Source organism: Capsicum annuum, chromosome 8, assembly GCF_002878395.1.
Source record: "Capsicum annuum cultivar UCD-10X-F1 chromosome 8, UCD10Xv1.1, whole genome shotgun sequence".
NCBI classification, from domain to species: domain Eukaryota; kingdom Viridiplantae; phylum Streptophyta; class Magnoliopsida; order Solanales; family Solanaceae; genus Capsicum; species Capsicum annuum.
This window is the reverse complement of record NC_061118.1, coordinates 171,960,789-171,981,507: the sequence shown is the minus strand read 5'-3', so window position 1 is coordinate 171,981,507 and position 20,719 is coordinate 171,960,789. Positions and strand designations below refer to the sequence as shown.

At 34.6% G+C, this 20,719-nt stretch overlaps 1 protein-coding gene across 1 annotated transcript; it reads right to left on the bottom strand.

The window, feature by feature from the left end:
* Positions 1 to 13,069: 13,069 nt before the first annotated feature.
* LOC107840561 (proteasome subunit alpha type-7) lies at positions 13,070 to 20,599 on the bottom strand. The gene is made up of 3 exons (XM_016684458.2): positions 20,168 to 20,599; positions 18,113 to 18,527; positions 13,070 to 13,541 (listed from the first exon to the last, which is right to left on the bottom strand). The coding sequence occupies exons 1-3, from the start codon at positions 20,338 to 20,340 to the stop codon at positions 13,380 to 13,382; spliced, it is 750 nt and encodes a 249-aa protein (XP_016539944.1). The 5' UTR covers positions 20,341 to 20,599; the 3' UTR covers positions 13,070 to 13,379.
* Positions 20,600 to 20,719: the final 120 nt, after the last annotated feature.

Below are 20,719 nucleotides of genomic sequence, written 5' to 3'. Positions count from 1 at the left end.
TTGAAGTAGATCAACCATAACGTTTTACTCCGATATTCAAATTGGATGAAACCAATTTCATTAGAAAGAGAACTCTCATATCTTTCCGTTGATATATAGTATCTCACCTAGATCATTGTGTACGAGGAGTTATGATCGTTTGAAGTTGACCCAAAAATTCACTTTTGATAGGCTGAAGTAGATCGACCACAACTTTTTGCTCCGATAGACAAATTGGATGAAACCAATTTCATTGGAAAGAGGACTCGCAGAGCTTTCCGTTGATACATAGTAGATTACCCATATCATTATGTACAAGGAGTTATGATCATTTAAAGTTGGAGCAAAAATACGCCAGGCTTCAGTACTTTTTCCTGCACGTTTTACTGTTCACTACTATTCACGGTTCTATCGGAATGTTCATAACTCGTCGCTCGGGTGTCCGTTTTGGATGATCCACATATCGTTGGAAATCTTATTCGATATTCTATGCAATGGTGGGTCATAATCTAAGACATTTTGCACGAAAAATTTATAATTCATTCTAGAAGATAGAACCCAACATGTTTACGCACAAAATTTCAACGAAAAATTTCCCGGGGTATTACAGAAAAGCAAGCCTTAGATTTTCAAATATTAACATCATGACTATTACTGGGAGATGAACTAGCCAGATCAGAATAACAAGTCTCGAACTTATCAACCTAATTAATAGGATATAGAGAAGGATAGACAATGATGGAATCCCAACACCAGAACACAAGTCCAAAAATCTCAAATAAAAAATTAGCAATATAACTAAGTCGCCAACTCTAGAACCATAACAGAACCATGGAAGGCCAACCCACCTTCTCTTTTATAACCCACACAATAACTGATCTAACCTCGCCAATGAAAGTGAAAAATAACCAACCTAACATTAATAAAAGAGAGAAAACCATCCAACCAAGCCAGCTGTCTTGGCCAATGAACACGAATCAGGAGAAAAGAAATGAACTAGATAATGCTAGTCTAACCGTAAATCAAGAATCAATATTTAACATCAAAATAATGACATTAATACCAACAATAATAGAAACACCAGTATAAGGTGTAGGTGGTACCAAAGATGAAAATCAATGACAAGTACCACTCTACAACCATAAGAAGGTTTATATGCCACGTTAAATGGAACTCAAACACAAATGTTATATCCCTAGGATAATATCAATTCCGATCTACTCTATCCACTAGTAAAAGAAATCATCTACGAGGGAAGTCACATAATCACGAACTCTACACCAAGGCATACAATAACAAATGTAAACCTACCATGGGCTATGGCACATAAACATTGATAGGTACGAAAACCTCAATTCACTCAAATAAAATGATAAAAATAGGAAATAAAAAGTGCACCTATCACGATAGATGTCCAAAGTCATAAAACTGATGTGCTTGTAGGAGTAAAATTCTGAGTGCGTTCAAACTTGAACTGAGCATCTAAATTACTATGCAATTACATTTACAAGGACTAAAAATGCAATTATCAATGGTCAAATAGAAAAATCAAGAACTACCGCAGATCCAGTTGAGAAACCATGCTAACAGATGGAGATAACCCAATAGCTACTGAAACAAGAAAGCAGTACCATGTCATGGGAGAAAATAATTGTAATACCAACAAAAACATATTTTTTACCATAAAAAGTGTTCAGAAAAAACTCCATAAAATCTGCGCGAGAAGTAACAACAACCACTAATGTCCATGAATGAGAAGAAACTAGGTAAAAAAAAATAGAACATGCAACATCAAAATTAGAACAAAGTTGAAAAAAGAGGAAAAATATACAGTTCTTTCACGTCATTTTTTATGGATTTCACGTCCATCTCTGTGTTTTCCATCATCTCTTTAATAAGTTCAACCTTTATCCTCATTATTTTATTTTTTTCTTTCTTTTCGCGTTTATCCTTTTCATAATATGCTATGACTTGCAAGAAAGAACAAAAATCATCAGAATGCGGAGGAAAATACATGAGCAAAAGGAAAAAAAAAAAGTTCCACCGAAATACATGGAATAACCCATATAATATGATTTCCGGAATCTAGCCTTTTCTTGATCCATATTTTGACCTCCCATGAACTCCTTAACCTTGGCCAATCTTTGGCCATGGTTGTCCACATGAACAAATTTTGTGACATCATTTCTAAAGTAGTTATTGTAGTATATGATTTTTACTAGTTCTTCTCTGCTCTGGAGAAGGAGAGATTCCATGAAATTAATTTTAGCAGGACCAGAATCAGAACCAGAACCAGAAAGAGCTGCGAAGAAAGAGGTGACCAGCAATGTAACAAAAAATAGAGTTTTGATTTATACATAAATGGAGAGAAAGGAGTGTTTTAAAGGAATGCAAATAGACTGTGGTAGTTGCAGAAAATGTGCAGTGACACAACACGATTTTTTTACTATAAGCATAATAGCACAACTCTGCTGGCAGACACATATTTGACTTTTTTTTTTTACTAAAAAGAGAAGGTGAAGAAGAGACAAAAAGGATGAAAAAATGGACCAAAAAATAAAATTAAGCGTTAAAAGGGACACAACAAATCAATCCATTAAAATTTTATAGGACACGTGTAATGTCATGCCCTGCGTACTACTCTGAGTCGCTTCATATGATAGTTTTCGGTGTACTATTTCTTAATATTTTTTTTTAATTAATGTAAGGTGTAACACAATTTTGCTATTCACCGTAAAATTTCAAAAATAAGTGACAGAATAGATGAGATTTTTCTATTGTTAAATTACAAAAATATCGAATTTTCATACTAAAGAGACAAATTGCTATATACGATGAAACAAAATCAAAATTACATGTAGAAGAATTCTGAAAACCTTAAAACGTCAATAAAAAAATTGATTGACACGGAAGTGGAAATAGAACTTACTTTCTTCAATTCAATTTATTTAGGTTTTGTACTAACTTTTTTTCTTACTTTTTCGTTTTACAAATCAAAGAAAGAATTATCTAGCCTTTTCTTGATCGATATTTTGACCTCCCATCAACTCCTTAACCTTGGCCAATCTTTGGCCAGGGTTGTACAAATCAAAATATCAGTGTTGTTTGTGTTCTTTCCTCAATTCTGAAGGTTTCTAGTGTATCGAACGTCTACATGCCCTTTCTGAACCTATTATTGCGGGATATTTTGTTCACTAGATTGTCCTTTCTTAAATAGGTGGAACACCAGAGCAGAAAAGACTTGTTTTCTGTGGTTTCTTAGTGGTTTTAATCGACAGCCCAAGTGCACAGATATTCGATTATGGGATCACTGTTTAATCCATATAGGCAATGTGAAATATTGCAAACCTACCTACTTCGAAACAACTTTAGATGGAGTATCTGATTTAGTCAAAATTTATGATTGGAGTTTAGTAATTTGTTTGAACTGTGATGTATTAAGTGGGTAGGCATATGAAAGTTTTTAAAATTGGGTATATGTTAAATAAAGTATCCAAATTAGTACTTGTGAAATTTTTGTGTTGATCCATATAAAGCCACAAAATTTTGGTACAGTAGGGAATCATGTCTAACAAGGAATATGAATCCTGTACAAAAATCAGTTTGCACCAAAAAGCTAGCAAATAAAAAGCTCTAAACTTGAAGCTAGGAATGCTTCGCTTGTTGCCTTCACAAATTCTGTTGTTCCTTTCCGTCCAGATAGTTAGCTTGTGGTAAAATATTTCAATTTTTGAGATACTAGTTTGGGTGACCTCTATTCCAGCAAAGAACTCTTGAATAGAAAGTGACATTGTCCACTCATGCCAAGAATTTGAATATAGTGAATAGCCACAATAACAACAGACCCAGTGAAATCTCATAAGTGGGATCTGGGGAGGATGGAGTGCACGCAGAGCTTATCCCTACCTCGTGGAGGTAGAGAGGTTGCTTTTGGAGGACCCTCAGCTCGAGTAGAGCAAATCAAAGTTGGTATGAAAAGGAAAAACAACATTGAATAAACATAGCAACCAATAAGAAAAACATTAACAACAAAATCGTGCAACAACGGAAACACCATAAACAATAGATGATAGAAATTAGACAAGGAAGAAACGACTAGAATCAGACAAATCTTACTAGCACCAACAAAACAGTAGTATGAGTTATAAATTAGAAAAGATAAAATGGGCTCACAAGGTCCAACATACTTCGCTAAATTATTTATGAATGAAGCGTACATTCAATTATCGAATCATTCAATTATCTAAACATCAATTGAATTTAGGATTCTTAGACTTCATGGACGAAAGGAGTCCATGAATGAACACACGCATACCTTAGTTCTTGATTTAATGAAGATTGACAGAGAGATTCTTGGAATTTGATAGTACAATTTTCTTAAACTTGAATCCCCCAATTGAAAGCCTAACTTGTTCTTGAGAGGATTTTGAGACAAGAGGTTATATTTTGATGAAATGGAGGCTTAATCCCGTGTTTGTGACTTATATAGGGGTGGAAAATGACCAATTTATCCCTCAGAATACGGATATTTAATGACTAAAACTATGCATTGATGCTACAGGTGACGCGGCGCATTGATGGCTGCAACGCGATACTCGAAGCGTCGCGCCATGATTGCTTTGAGCCTTAGGAGTTTTGGCTTTAGCAGCCTGCACAAATATTGACCAACATGATTAGCGACACGGCGCGGTAAGATCGCGTTGGCCCTTTGTTTTGGCACTCCAAACATGATTTAAACGAGTTTCAAAAAATCTGAAACTTGTTCGGAAACACTTATTGACCTTCCTGATCATGAATTAATGAAAATATAGGCTATTAAGGGACATTAAGGTCGCAAAATAAGATTGCAAACTTTTGAAGGTCAAAATAAACTAAGTTTGGGAACGTTTAGCTAGAATTTCTAAACATGGGGCCCCTTATCAAGCACAAGTAGACTGGTTTAAGCTTAGGATTTTGTGGGGTCTTACATAAAATAACACCATTCAAGCTATGGAAAGTGACTAAATATCACATATAAGAGTACAAAATAATTGAACACTAGATCAAATGAGTATAAGAAAGAGCAATGATAGTAACAATCAACTACTCAGAACAAGCATCTGCATTGAAAAGGACTATTTGTTCTCAAATACCACTTGTCCCGTGAACACCTACAAGTCACAACCATTGCTTTTTTTATGCTCATTAGACACGTCTAATCTCATTTGATGATATTTAGTTGTTTTGCATTGCTTGAATGGTGCTTATTTATTTTATTTTATTTTATTCCTTTTTTAAGCTCATCTCATCGATTTACAACTATAGCATGTCTTAAATATCACTTGATCATGTTCGAAAGTGATTTGGTGTCACAATTGATGTATCTAAATTGTTTTACAGTGTTTGAAAGGTGTTAATTATCATACTTTAATTTAATTTAATTTTTTTTGTAATTATTTTAACTTGTCCATATATTCAGATAGTTGATCATAGACCTATGAGTTGTTTAATAATCGACTTCTCAAAAAGTTGATAATCTATCTATCATGTGCAGAAATCAACAACGTCGTCCGTATATAATAAATAATTTGCATAGTCTAGTATTTCTTCAATCTCCTTATACTTAGTCAATTTTAAGAAGCACCAACCGTGTCTTGTTTAAAATTACAACTCTTTCAGGCATACAATGATAGGATCTATAGTAAACCTTAATAATTAATTATAGAAGGCATAAACATTCTTTAAACTTTTTTCAATGGTCACTTTTTTGGTGGCCCTACTATATAAATGACAGGGAACTTTTTGAGCTCCTCCATATTCATTTATTCATCCCTTTCTCATTTTGGTTCAACAATAACAATGTCTCCCTTTCTTATTTGGAACACTCCTTAGCTTGTTCCAAAGCTTTAAGTTGTTGCATAATTTCGGTGGTCGTCGAAAAAGCGATATCAAGTACTATACAAAAATTAGGCAAGAAGAAGACGACTACAGTCTATTAAGTTTAGGATCATAAATGAACTTGTTCTCCTTGTTCAAATTTTTGGCACACTAATCAATGAAATTCAAAAAAAAAATTCACCAATTGGCAAGGACAGTCATAATCCATCAACAATCAAATAAATATCAACTAAAAAATACAGATTTTCAGTAAAATTAAGCTACATTTTAAAAAAAAAAAACAACTTTTCCATCCAAACCAAAAAAATAGCCTAATCAATCGAACGGTCTACTAACAGAACAACAAAAACGTATGATGAAATCATCCCCCACAAGAACATGCATCTAAAACACCATTACATTAAAGAAGAATTTGAAGAAAATTCAAATTTCATGGAACATTAGCCGATTAAATTCCCGAAAAAAATTCACCATACAATCGTCAAGGACAATCATAATCCATCAAATATCAATCAACAATAAAACAAATACCAACTTAAAAACAAAAAAAAAATCAGTAAAATCAATCCCCATTTTTTTTTAAATAATTTTTTCCCCCAAAATCAACTCAATCACCACAAACCAAAACTGAAAAAGAAAACATCAATATGGAGCACAAATTGTTTGGGAGATAAGAGAAATTACTAAAAGTGAAAAATGAAAGATTGTAGAACTTTAGAGAAGATAGAAATCGAATATGGAGATTGGGGAAAAGGAAGGGAAAATGTTCATGGTTTTGTGAGTGAGAGTGAGGAGAGAGAAAATATTTTTGGTATTTTGTAGAAAAATGGGGTGTGAAAAGTATTTTAAAAAGACTTAAGGTGTGTCAACAACTTTTTCATTTTTACACTTTAACCCATACCTCACTCTTTTCTCCCAAACCCTAGAAAATTAAATTAAAAAAAAATCAAAATGGTCTTGTGGACCCTTGTACTTTTTCCCGTTTGTAAAGTGGATACTTCTACTTAGCCCTTTGTCATCTGAACCCCTCAACCCATCAAAATCCAACATTTTGAACCTTTCTTATGCATATGTGGCATTAAATTACTGAGTTGGCAAAACGCGTGTATGAATTGACAAAACATGTGTTTACATAGGGGTGTGCATCGGTCGATTCGGTTCGATTTTATGTGTTATTAGTTCGGTTTATCGTTTTTTGATTTTTAAATATGTAAAACCAATAACCAACCAACAAGATATTTTCTTATCGGTTTTTGGCCCTTAACGGTTCGGTTTTCGGTTTAACCAATAAGAAAATACTTATAAAATAGAAATAGTAACAACTAACTTAAAAAAATGAAATCTTAGTTACCGGCAAAATCCTACGCAATGTATCTTAGTTTACAAAAATCTTCAAACTTGAACTGAATATTAGTTAGAAAAAAAATTTAAATCCTAATTGTTGGAAGCTATAAATGCTTCAAGTTTTTCAATACGATAATAGACGAGTTTTATATTGTGTTTTTGTTGCCTTGAATAGTTAATACTTTTTGAATCGCTGAATTATGAATAAGTAGTGCATATAATATATATATATATATATATATATATATATATATATATATATATATACATACACATATCTATCTATCCATCTCTCTCTCTCTATATATATATATATAGATTTATATATATAACATAAATAGGGATAAAACAATAACTTAGTGTATCCTTAGTGGGTTATCGGTTAATAAGCTAAAACCGAAACCGAACCGTTTAACAATAAAAAATTTTATAAAACCAATAAAAAATTGTTAACCCAATACTAATAACCCAATAACATTTTTATCGACTTGGTTTATCGGTCGGTTCGGTTTTTACACACCCCTATGTTTACACACATTTTTTAAGCGCATGGTTTGGTATTTTTAAATTTAATTTATTAAAAAAAATTAAAAAAATAATAAATTTTAATGAAATTTCAACCCCTTCACCACCCCCCCCCCCCTCCCCCCCCCCCCCCCCTAACTCCCAACCCCATCCAGTATCCCCACCTCCATCCAACACCCCTCACCCCTTTCTTTCACACCAGCCACCCCCAATGCACAAGCCCTCCTTCCCACCACCACTTACAGCCCTCCCAACCCCCTTCATACGCACCAGCCACCTCCCACCCCTAACGCAACAGACCCCCTCCCCAATACCACCTACAGCCCTCTCCAATCCACTTTCCTTCGCAGCAGCCAAGTCCTCCACCCCCCAACGCACCAACCTCCCTCCCTAGTACCACCTACAACCCACTTCAACCCCTATTTCATTGCACCAGCCCCCAACCACCACCCCAACACACCAGCCCCCTCTCTATTCCTACGCGCCAGTCTCCCTCCCAAACAAACAAAAAAAAGTCACTTTTATTATTTCTTTAAAAAATTTCTCTCTTAATTCAATCTTTTCATATTTTTTAGGATTAAAATTTAAATTTGAATTAAAAAGTCAGTGTTAGTGAATATTGAAAAATTAATGAAATTCATGAATAAGCTTGAAAAAATTTTAAATTTTTTGTGGGTTTGTTAAAGATATTTAAATTTGAAAATTGAAAATTCATTATGTTTGTATATATGAAATTATAGTTGAAATTTAAATTAGTTGGAGAGGAATTTCAATATTTGGAATGAATTTGATGCTTAATTTGTGAGCAAATATAAGAACATGATTATTTATTTATTTTACAATTTATAAAAAAAATTATTTCATTAAATTTATTTTAATATTTAATTTCTTATGTGGCATTTAAAAATAACGTGAAATTTAATGCAATATTTAAAAATAATGTGGAAGTTGACATGGAGGCGGTTGTGTTATACACACTGAAATAAGGTTTAAAATGTTGCATTTTGATGTGTTGAGGGTTCAGATGATAAAGGGCGAAGTAAATGTCACGATCCGAACTGAGGCCCTGGTCGTGACGAGCATCCCGAACCATGAAGGCCCGGATGCCCCTCTTTATCTGGTATTCATGCACAACGTTCATACAATAAAAGAAGATGAGGAACAAAACATAATACGGAATCATGGTCAAATCTTAATTCAAAAATAATGATAAAACTGCAATTCAGCAACATCTAAATAACATCTGACTCAGTCTGCGAAATCTCTACTATATCTCAAAACAATACTGTCTGAAATCCGGGACAAGACCCTCAGTAGACCAAAACTATAGAAATGATAGAATGACTGTAAAATATTTGGCCTTCTGAAATATAGAAAGCTCATCACTGAACTCTTCCCTGCTGTCCGAAATATCTACTGCTTATCAGGATCCATAGACTGAGCCTCAGAACCTGAGAGGTAGGGGAGGGGGGGTCAATATAGATGTACTGATACGCAGAGAAAATCTAAAATAATCATTTATATTCAACATATATGAGAGTAATTTAAAACAATTCATAAACATATCATATATTAAGAAATCACATGGGCATTTTTAAAAGACTCTGGGAAAACATATGAACTTGCGACACTCTTTGTATTACTTCTGCACTAGGTGGTGTACCCTACAATTTGTAATTCCACGGGTTATATGGGATCTGCCATTAACTCGACAGCCAAGCCCCCAACCCAAGTGTGCCGCAAGGGTCGGAGTCTCTGAATCTACTGCGCCACACGGTCGTCGCCAGCATACAGTAATAATCTACCCATATCGGCAATACGGTTTCGGCTAAGAGTTACTTGAACTCATGTCTTCTTCGGGTAACCACCTAACTCTCATTATGCCCATTTTTAGTTCTTTAAACATGCATGCTCTGAAAACATACTCTGAAATCTTTAACTCTGTCATGACATACACATATATGGTATCGTCATACCATTGACTTGCAAATCACATTCTCTGAGCCATTTATAGCAAATTATATCTCTGTTTTCAATCATGAAATTCAGGACCACCATATCAACAATTCTTTCAAGAAACTCATGCTTTAAAATTCATGTAAAACCATGCAAGCAATTCTCTTTATCAACAATTCAACAAACAACGGTGGTCATGTCCAAAGTCTCTATCTCATGCAATTCTTCTCTTTAACACAAAATATAGTTATATCAAGACACCCTCTCAACAATTCTAAATCAATATTCAAATACTATGAATGACATTGAGAAAACATCTTTCAAATCACAAAACATGCATTTCAACTCTTTTCCAACAAAATCAAAATCTTTAATTTATCATAAGAGAGGGAGTCCATAATTTATGCTCTCAAACAATCTTCAATCTCAAATTTCATACATATACGTATACATGTAAATCATAGGGGGAAAGGTCTAAGGACCAAATCAATAATACATTTAAACATTCATAATGCATAATAAAATCATGTATTTCAAAATCCCTTTCTAAAATCATGCTTGAAAATCTTTAAATCATGTTCTAGTGTTTCCAAGCCCATGTAGTTTTTTTAGGATACACCCCACGTACCTCAAATTAATTAGTTTAAAGAGAAGAACTCGAATCTCGATTCGTTCCTTGGAAATATTGAACTGAAGGCTTGATTTTCTTGAATTTCTTGTTCTTGGAGAAAATCCTAGTTTGATCTTATTTTGAAAGTGAAGAGGAAGTTTTTGATGTTGTAAAACTGATAGGGATTGATTAATAACGCTTAAGGGGTGATTTAATTCGTGTGAAAGGTTTTTGGAGTGAGTGAAAGACCAAAATACCTCTAAGGAACCCAAAAAAATCTCATAATTGCATCAGTTGACGACCAGGGTTGACGGGTCGCCACTCAGGTGATAAGCCATCACCCAGTTCGTCACTTTTTGGGCTGGTTTTCACCATTCACTGCCTTAGGCTGACGATCAGGTCTGACGGGCCGTCACACAGCTGATAAGTCGTCAGCCTCGTCGTAACCTTTTGGCAGACATACACTTCAAAGTAAAATGAGCATAATTTTCTACTCCGATATCGGATTAAAGCGAAACCAGTGGCGTTGGAAAGAGGACCCAAAGAACTTTCATTTGATATATAGTAGGCCTCCTAATTCATTATATACAAAGAGTTATGGTCGATTAAAGATGGCCCAAGTTTCGACGAGCTTTCAACTCGTCCTTGAGTTAGGGGACTTCTATGATCTCAATTCATGCTCAAATAGGTTCCCACACTACATAATTGATTAACATACCAAATTTGCATCATCCAAATAAATGCTCTCTAAAATATTTATTTGGGTTAATTTTGTCATTTAAGTGACGATTATACGAGATTGTATAAATTTTGTTACTTAAATGAACAGTTTTATCAAAATTGAACTTTTAATGAGATTAAACTTGAAAATAAATCCAAACTGATAAAGTCTTGATTTAAATATAATTTGTTCTCAAATTAATTTATTTGGATAAATATGTGGTTGATTTTATTAAACGAAGAAACGGGATTAAATGAGGTATTAATTCCTATCGAATTTCAATTTAATTTAGGCGATCTATTAAATTGGCCATAATTAAAATTAAATTGATCATAATTGCGATACCATTAGCCAATTTATTTTTAATTTGATCAAATATTTAATGAAATGACTAAATCCTAAATTAATTGGGGTTATTTTAAAAATAACCCATAACCCCAAATCCTAAATTCTACCCAGCAGAGTTGTCATTTCTATTTTGGTCCCTTTTCGATTTAAGGGTTGAAAAACATTATTTTTCAACTTTTTAAATTATTTCAAAACCTTAAAGAAAAATTTAAAACAATTTAAAAAATTCGAGAGTAGCCAGTTGATTTTTTTTAAAAATATGATAATGTTGTAGGATGAGTTTTTTGACAAACATGTAATCTTGTTTTTTTAATGAAACACTCAAGTTCAGTAATAGTGAGGATTGGATCACTTTTTCCCTCCTGATAGTACACAGGGCATGGCATTACACGTGTCCTGTAAAATTTTAATGGATTGATTTATTGTGTCCCTTTAAACCACGATTAACTTTTTGGATCCGTTTTTTCATCCTTTTTGTCCCTTCCCTTTCTCTTTTTAGTAAAAAATTAAGTCAAATCCTCCTCATAATGATTTTTGTTCTTTCTTGCAGGTCATATCATATTACGAAAAGGATAAACGCCAAGAGAAAAAAATAAAATAATGAGGATGAAGGTTGAACTACTATACACAATGGTCTATTTTGACTTTGATCATCAATGTTGACCTTTGTTCATGTTTGGAAGCATTTTATGGATTATGGAGTTGCAAAGGAGGATGAAACATTGTTGTCTTGTTAATGCAACAACAGAAAAGAAGGAAAAGAGAAATTAAACTACCTTTCTGACATAACCTTGAGGATGGAAATGTTGATTATTTCAATTTCACTGGATTAGGGGAATGATTCCGACACAAATCGTGATAGAGAAAATGAAGCAACTATCTTGCAAAAAGGTTTAAATTGGAGGTGACATCTATCTGCTTCCCCGAAATTCTTTCTTCAATTTAGACGCTCGACTATATAACAATAACAACATGCCTCTTATAATTCCACAAATAGGTGTTCGGCCATACAATGTTAGTTATAGAGATCGTTCTTGTTAAGTTGACATCATTGTTTCAACTATATGAAATCTTGTAATTTTTCTCGCTCTACCCCAGATAATGTTGTAGGATGAGTTTTTTGACAAACATGTAATCTTGTTTTCTTAATGGAACACTCAAATGCAGTAATCATCTATGATAGTGATAGTGAGGATTGGATCACTTCTCCCATCCTGTCCCTCAAACTTGATATAAACTTGATATCTATCGTATGGCTCACAAAAGCCCATTCCATAATTTTAAAACTTCATATGGATCAACGCAAAAAATTTCACAAGTACTAATTTGGACAACGTTATTTAACATGTACCCAATTTTTAAAACTTTCTTATGCCAACCCACTTAATACATCAAAGTTCAGACAAAATTACTAAACTCCAATCATAAATTTTGCCTAAACCAGATACTCCATCTAAAGTAGTTTTGAAGTAGGTAGATTTGCAATATTTTACATTGCCTACATGGCTTAAACAGTGATGATCCCATAATCGAATATCTGTGCACTTGGTCCGTGGATCAAAACCACCGACAAACCACAGAAAGCAAGCCTTTTCTGCTATGCTGTTCCACCTATTTAAGAAAGGACAGTATGGTGAATGGAATATTCCGCGATAATAGGATTCAGAAAAGGGCATGTCGACAACCTATCCACAAGAAAACCTTCAGAATTGAGGAAAGAACACAAACAACGCTGTTATTTCACAACCAAATTTCCAAACTAGAAGAACTACCAAATAACATGATAAAACTTTTAAAATATTAAGCAACACTCAAATAGGGCAGAGATCGCGGGAGCGTGACTTCTTTTGGCCCATAAAACCATTTTAACAAAGGTCTTGTCCGACAAGCAGAACAGTCTTTGAAGCACCAAGTATTAGTCAGACCAAAATGTTAAAATTCAAGGAACACTGCACTTTACTGGATCCAAAATAGAAAAAAGATAGATTCAGGTAAAGTTAAGGATGAATTTCAGCAGAACTAGGTTTCTTTCGGCTGGGCCTTTTTAGCTGCTTCTGCAGCTGCTTTCTCTGCTTCGATCTCAGCAACAACGGCATCAATTTCAGCTTCCTCAAGTTGCCTAAGCCCATGCTCTTTTGTCATCAGTGCAACTTCAATGTTTTTTCCACCACTCTCAACAACCTGATGTAGGAAAACACATGTTTAAGATTCAGCGCAGCCCAAACAAATGCTCACATCCAACTGTGCTCTTTCCACTTTTGCTAGAGGTCTAGTTGGATGTGTGCATTTATTTGCAAAATACCTATGTAGAAAATCTCAAAAGGAAACTGCCATGTATTTCAATCCGCTTAAACAACAGTATAATTTAGTCAATAACTTGATTCATAACGAGCCATGTTCAAATCACAGTTTATAACTTGGTATGCGTGAGCGCATATGTCACCACAAATAAATAATCTAAAGCGCAGGTCAAGTTACCTCTTACATTGAAAAGGCAATTACTTCCCGTGAATGAGCAAGTCATAAATCATACTTTACAAATTCTTGAGGCAGTTGAAGAAAGCCCAAACTTTGCCATGAAAAAGAGGGATTTTGACATACGGGGAATTCATAGGAAGACTTCTACAAATATATGCCTGTGGTATTCAATTAGCCACTCCTAAGTTACAAAATTCAAGAGCTGCTTCAGTCACCACCCACAACATACTTAGTTTTTTCTTTGAATAACTGTAATATCTATGCCAATTTGCATGCATCTCAACTAATTCATTGTCAACGCGGTATAGACCACAAGTACCTGATGATCCTGACAACTAAGACTGAAAGTGCAAGAGCTCACTCACACCAAGTTTTAAAGCTAGACTTTCAACCTGGGATTTTTCTGCTTGTTATTCCAATCTCACACACTCGACCCCTAGTGGACCATGCCGACAACATATATACAAGGATGGTAACAGTATTAAATGTTTGAATTTCTGGACACTGTATAAATCTGAATGTGGAGCTGTCTCCAGCTTCTAAGAGGGTGAAAATCTTATTAAATCCTTCCAGAGGTATGTCCAAGCCAGCATGTGCACACTTCTTCTATTCCACCAGGTACTTGATACCTCCCACCGGCACATGTACTGGGTAATTCTATGCCCCAAGGCTTAGGCAAATGTGAAGTAATCAACTAGTGTTTTATTGTCTTTATTGGAATTTGAACCATGATCACTAAGGGTGTGTTTGGTATGATGGAAAATATTTTCCTGGAAAATGTTTTCCTGGAAAATAAGTTGATTTTCTACTTATTTTTTCATGTTTGGTTGGTGAGTAGAAAATATTTTTTGGAAAATATTTTATGGTGCTTGGTTGGTGAGTGAAAATATTTTTTAGAAAAATATTTTCTAGTGTTTGATTGGTGAGTGAAAAAATATTTTTTAAAAAATACTACTGACCGTTAACTAGTATATCAGTGCCTCTAGCAACTCAACAATTTGTAAGAACTAATTTAAGCATAACAAATAATATTAATATCGAATACTAAAATATTGCAATCACTAAATTTAAGCAATTATTAATTAGCAAATATAGGGGACGCTTTTCAAAATTTTGTCAGGACAATCTCAAGATACTACAATCAATAAAAATATAACGGAACGACAAGCTTATTTAACCTCGTGAAAATCGATGATAAAATGAAATATGCAATTAGCAAAAGTAACATTCATAAATCTTCCTCTATGCATATGAAAATAACAATACATTCAATGAACATTGGAAATGGAAGAAATTCGAGCTTCACTATTTTTTATTTAAAGCAGTGAAAAATTAAAGCAAAACACGGTGAAAAATATTTTCAAGCAATGAAATTTTTGAGAAATGTGAATTTTTTTAGACATGTGAATATGAGTGTTGTTGGGGTGGGGGTGGGGGCATAAGTCACATTTGTCATTTTCCGGAAAATGACTTCCCTTGTTCCATGAGGGAAGTCATTTTCCTTCAAATTGAGGAAAATGAGTTGTTGTGGAAAATATTTCCCCAACATTTTGTTGCAACCAAACAAGGGAAAAGAAGAAAACATTTTTCAGAAAACATTTTCCACCATACCAAACACACCCTAAGGTTTACAACAACTTCATGACCACTAGAATACACAACCTTGGGTGCGAACTAAGTACTTTACAGCATATAAATGAAAGATAAATGCTGTTCAGATAATCATTTGAGGCCTAATTACAAATTGTCTCTGTCTTAAATGATTATCACATCATCAGACACCAAAAAGAGAGTTCTTTATAGCTATAAAAGCTGCTGCTTATTTTTGCTGTGCATGAGTTGAGGTGAGACACGAGCTGGCAGTCCCCTCAAAAATCTAAGTCACTAGGCATCAGACTGCAAGCAATACTGAGATGTATAGTTTCTAGCAAATGCCTCAAACATGATCAAAGGACCAAGCAAGGGAGCATATAACTTTAACAGAAAGATCTCATCTCAGATAAACAATAATTTTAGCAGGGTCAATATATAACAGCCATGTGATTTCAAAACGCCCTTCTCAGCACATAAGTCATTAAAGAACTACATTTGCAGGATTAACCTTTAGGCATAGGAGCAAAGATACAAAAAAGACAGCCTACCACTTGCAAACAAGGGTTTTACCTAATTTCAGAAAATGAATTACATGCGAAACCACTATCAACATTTAACCACCTATAAGTTAGTTAATCAACTTGTCATATTAGAAGTCTGAACCATACCTTCAATAGTTTTCAGCCATCAAAATCTTTTTACTTTTGTTTTGATAAGAACTCAAGCACCCCAAGATTATCATTGGCTCATTGCTGTTTTAACTTTTTTTTAGGAAAAAAACACTATCAACCATGGATTATAGCATTACGCAGAACAAGTGCCTTGGGTTGTTTCTCAGTAAATGCCAGGAATCAAATGACCTTGTATTTCTATCAGGTAAAAGCTACCAATGCTCACACACTAAGGGGTCGTTTGGTAGAGTGTATAAAAGTAATGCTAAATAAGGTGTATTAGTAATGCTTGTATTATTACTGCAAGTATTAGTAATGTTGGTATTAGTTATGCAAACATTATTTTTTATAGAACATTTGATTTGATGTATTAAAGATAATATATATTTTTATAATTTTTATAAAAAAATGTTTGTTTACCAAAATACCCTTCCACATCCACTCTTTTATATACTCAGTCTTTCCCTGATTTTTTCCGCAAAAAAAAAAAAGATAAAACAAAGAAAGCCTTTTCGTTTTCATCCGAAAATGGAATCTGTGAATGTGATATGGTGGAAAGACGAAGGGAGAATTTTACTCCATGTGACATATCCACACTATAATTCTTCATCTTCACTTCATCCTCCTGTTCATTGACCGCCTTAATCGAATTCATGATTTTATTAATAGCTTGTACATGAACAAAATGATCGATAATCTTGAAGAACCCGAGGGTTGTGGAAGCATTGTGAACTTGTTCAATGATTTTTGAACGTGTTGCAGAAAAGTCCACGATGGGGTTTGAGTGCTTGTATCCGGGTCGGGTTTTGGATTCATCGGATTGTTTGAGTTTCGTTGTATTGATGTTGTTTCTGGAAAATGGGATAAGGGATGAAATATTTTGAGGGGCAATAATGTCATTTTGCAAGTTAATGCATGTGTTTAAAAGCTTGGTATTACTAATACATTGAAAATGGTGTGTATTACTAATACACACCTCAATACATAATAGAGTGTATAACTAATGCAAGCATTAGTTAAGTAATACACACCTCAATACATAATAGAGTGTATAACTAATGCAAGCATTAGTTATACATAGGTTAAAAAATGTACCAAACAAGGTACTAGTAATACACATTAATTAATGCATGCATTATTCTAGTCAATACACTCTACCAAACGACCCCTAAATGTTCTAGGCCAGTGCCCAGTCCCAAAGTTTCTAAAACTCTTGTTTCACACAACTAAACATTTTTTTCATGATGTGATTTACCAATACTAAGAAATTGTGGCTAAAGCAGCATTTAACCATTGAATCTAACATTTCTGTACACAATTTTACCTATTTCCTTTGTGCCCTGAGCATTTCTGCAAAAAATCTTCTAAGGTGCCCAAAATTAATCATCAATATGGTATCGACATGACATGAACCTATAATTAAATCGACATGACATTCATATTCTGTCTAGGTGAAGAAGGCATCTCAAGTCAATCTCCTTAAATCTTAATAGATAAACGCTTAGAGCACTAATTTTGAAGGATTTGGATTTCTGGAAATAAAAGAACCTCATTTCCTAAGCAGATGTTTTTGCAGCAAATGCAGCTACTACTTTTCATCCTCACTTCGCAATGGTTTTAACAACTTTTCTATGGCCAAATAAACTTCACTTACTCCCTTGTAACTTCACAAATATTACCTTGTAAATGTGCCTGCATAGAACCGGATGGATAAAAGAGTTCGCATTGCCAACTATCTTGGCATTGAGCATAGTTGATTGACTGAATTAGGAAGGAAGAGCTTATTAACTGAATGATCACTTACGTTCTGAAAATCTCAAATTAGGAAAATGAAAAGCAATGCAAGATAAATCGATATTTTAAGAGAAGCAAGACAATAGACGGACCGGAGCTTAACATGCAACAGAAACTCACATTAAGGTTCATGATGTAATGAAAGGAAAATATATTTAAAAGAAAAGAAAAACTTGAAAACAACTGTAACTAATAAACTAAACAGAGGTCACTTACTTCAAGCAAAGCACGAATTGCTAGTTTCACAGTTTCCTGGCCAGATGTTTCTTTGTAATTCTTCTCCAAGAACTCCCGAATAGAGTTGGAGTTTCTACCAGTCGCATTGGCTTTCCAAGCTGAGAATGTACCCGATGGATCTGTTTGATAAAGTGAGGGGACACCTGTGTGTGGGTCAAAACCAATGATCAAGGTGGATAGACCAAATGGCCTTACCCCACCACTTTGAGTGTACTTTTGCTGAAGACCAGCAATGTAACGAGTTATATACTCAACGGTAACAGGATCTTCAACCGTAAGTTTATGACTCTGACACTCAATGCGTGCCTTATTCACAAGGACCCGTGCATCTGCTTTCAGCCCAGCACAGGCCAATGCAATGTGATCATCTAGATTTACTATCTTTCTCACTGACCTGCAAACACGAAAAAGATTAATTAACTTAGAGATGTAAAGCAGGTGAACAACTAAATTAAGTGCAAGAGTAATATAATCACCGAGAACACTAGAACCAGGGTGATCAAAGCGAAGGTAGGTGTTATGTATTTGACAGCACACATCACCTAACAAATAGAGTAAACACATAACCAAGTTATACACACAACAAAAGGATTACAAGTGCTCAAACTCCTATCTTCAACCACCAGAGAAGAGACACCCTTTTGCACAAGTCTGTAATACCTCATGGAAGTTGTCATTTTGAGACAGTTCAGCCTCGAGGACGGGATAATTGGGGCATAGCACAGAATATGTCAGAGTAGTCTTACATCCACTTGATTCAGACTCCTTAGGTGACCAAAATAATATCTTTACCGAAAAGGTTTTGTAAGCTGCTCCGTGGCACCTTAATTCTACCTTTATCGTATGGATCATGTTGTCCCTCTCCCTAGCCCAACCCTCTCTCGAGGGGGGAAACCATAATCCAAATAGAAAGCTATTGTAATTGATATCAACAATAATACAAATATTTCTTTTAACAGGTAGTATGCAATTCTATTAAAACCAAAAGCTGGCACTAAGATTGTGCCAGACAAATACAATGTTTGAACTTCCGCGAGCAAAAACAAAAAGACAAGTTCCTCCTAAAGCATCTACTCCTGTAGTGAGTCTCTAAAATCCAGCATGCTACTTCCATTATTTACATGCGGAAGATTATACCAAAAGGCCAAAATCCATTAACATGAATATTTCAATTCCTGAACAGCACCTATTTTTCTTTCAAAGCACCTTGGGTTGCTTTCTATCCAAGATCCATATTACCCAACACACACAAGCTGGAACTATAAATATATTCCTCACTGATTTTCACTTCCTCCCAACACTCCACCAGCACATCAAATAAGTACATTACATTACACACAATTAGGAGCAATGATAATAGAACTTCCGCTAAACCACTTGCCCAGGCAAAAGGCAAGAAAATAAACCTCCAAATATTGATCCCTTCTATTTATTTTCTTTTATTTTGGTACATAAAAGATTTTATTACCAAGCAAACGTTATGTACAGCTATCAGAAAAAGACTAACTACTGGGCAGCCCCAGTTAGTAACAGCTCCCAAACTACCTCATAGATACCTGTAAATTTGTTTCTAGTCTCACAATACCCAAAGGCAAATCCTATTCATTGGTCCATCATCGAGAGACTGCTAAGGACTTAAGCAGGATAGTAGTCAACTTTGGCTTTTGATACCCCTGTAAACTACCTCCTGGAAAAAATCTGTCTTACTAGTTACTAGCATTGAGTAATCCTTCAGCTTATCTTCAAATATTTCGAGCTTTTCTATTGATAAATTGAAAATCGTTTAAAGCTTTTTCTCCATCCAAGTTGCACTACCCAGACACCAAAATTTTAACAACAAATAGACACAACTTAATGAGATACCCACATCAATTGCAACACGTCACAGCCCAGAAACATCAACAACAACCTACCCAGTATCATCGAAGTCACAGCCCAGAAAACTGAATTTAAAACCCTAAATCTCGCGATATCACAGATTAAACCTAAAAATTATTTTCAGATCTTAAAACCCAAATTTAAAAAAAGAGGTACCTGGAGTCTTGAAGCTTAGGAGTAGACTTCTTCTCAACACCAAGTACAACAGTGTCAGTGCCACGTACACCAACTGCAGCGTTACCTTTGCGTACGGCTTCCATGGCGTACTCCACTTGGAATAAGTGGCCGTCCGGTGAGAATACTGTGATCGCTCTGTCGTATCTAGCCATTATCTCTTACTATAAAGCTATTCAACAATTTGGGATTTGAGTGATTTCACTTCCTTCCGATCTGTGCGTATCGCTTAAGAAAACTTTTCCCTCCAACCTATTTATATGATTTTAGAAAAGAAATGCCTCAGCAAAATATACACACTTCTTGGGCAACAAGCCAATTGAGTTGGACGACAGGCACTGCGGCGTCGTATCAAGAAACCCTTTCGATTACTCCATTCTTTACTTATGAGAAAATTATAAAGACGGTACCATATGTTTGAAATTAAGTACAAAATGATCACTTAAGTATACTCCTGCGCAGTTCTAGTCCTCAAAGTTTTTTCAAAAAGTGAGTAAGTTTAGTCTGTCGCAAATATTTAATAAACTTTAATGA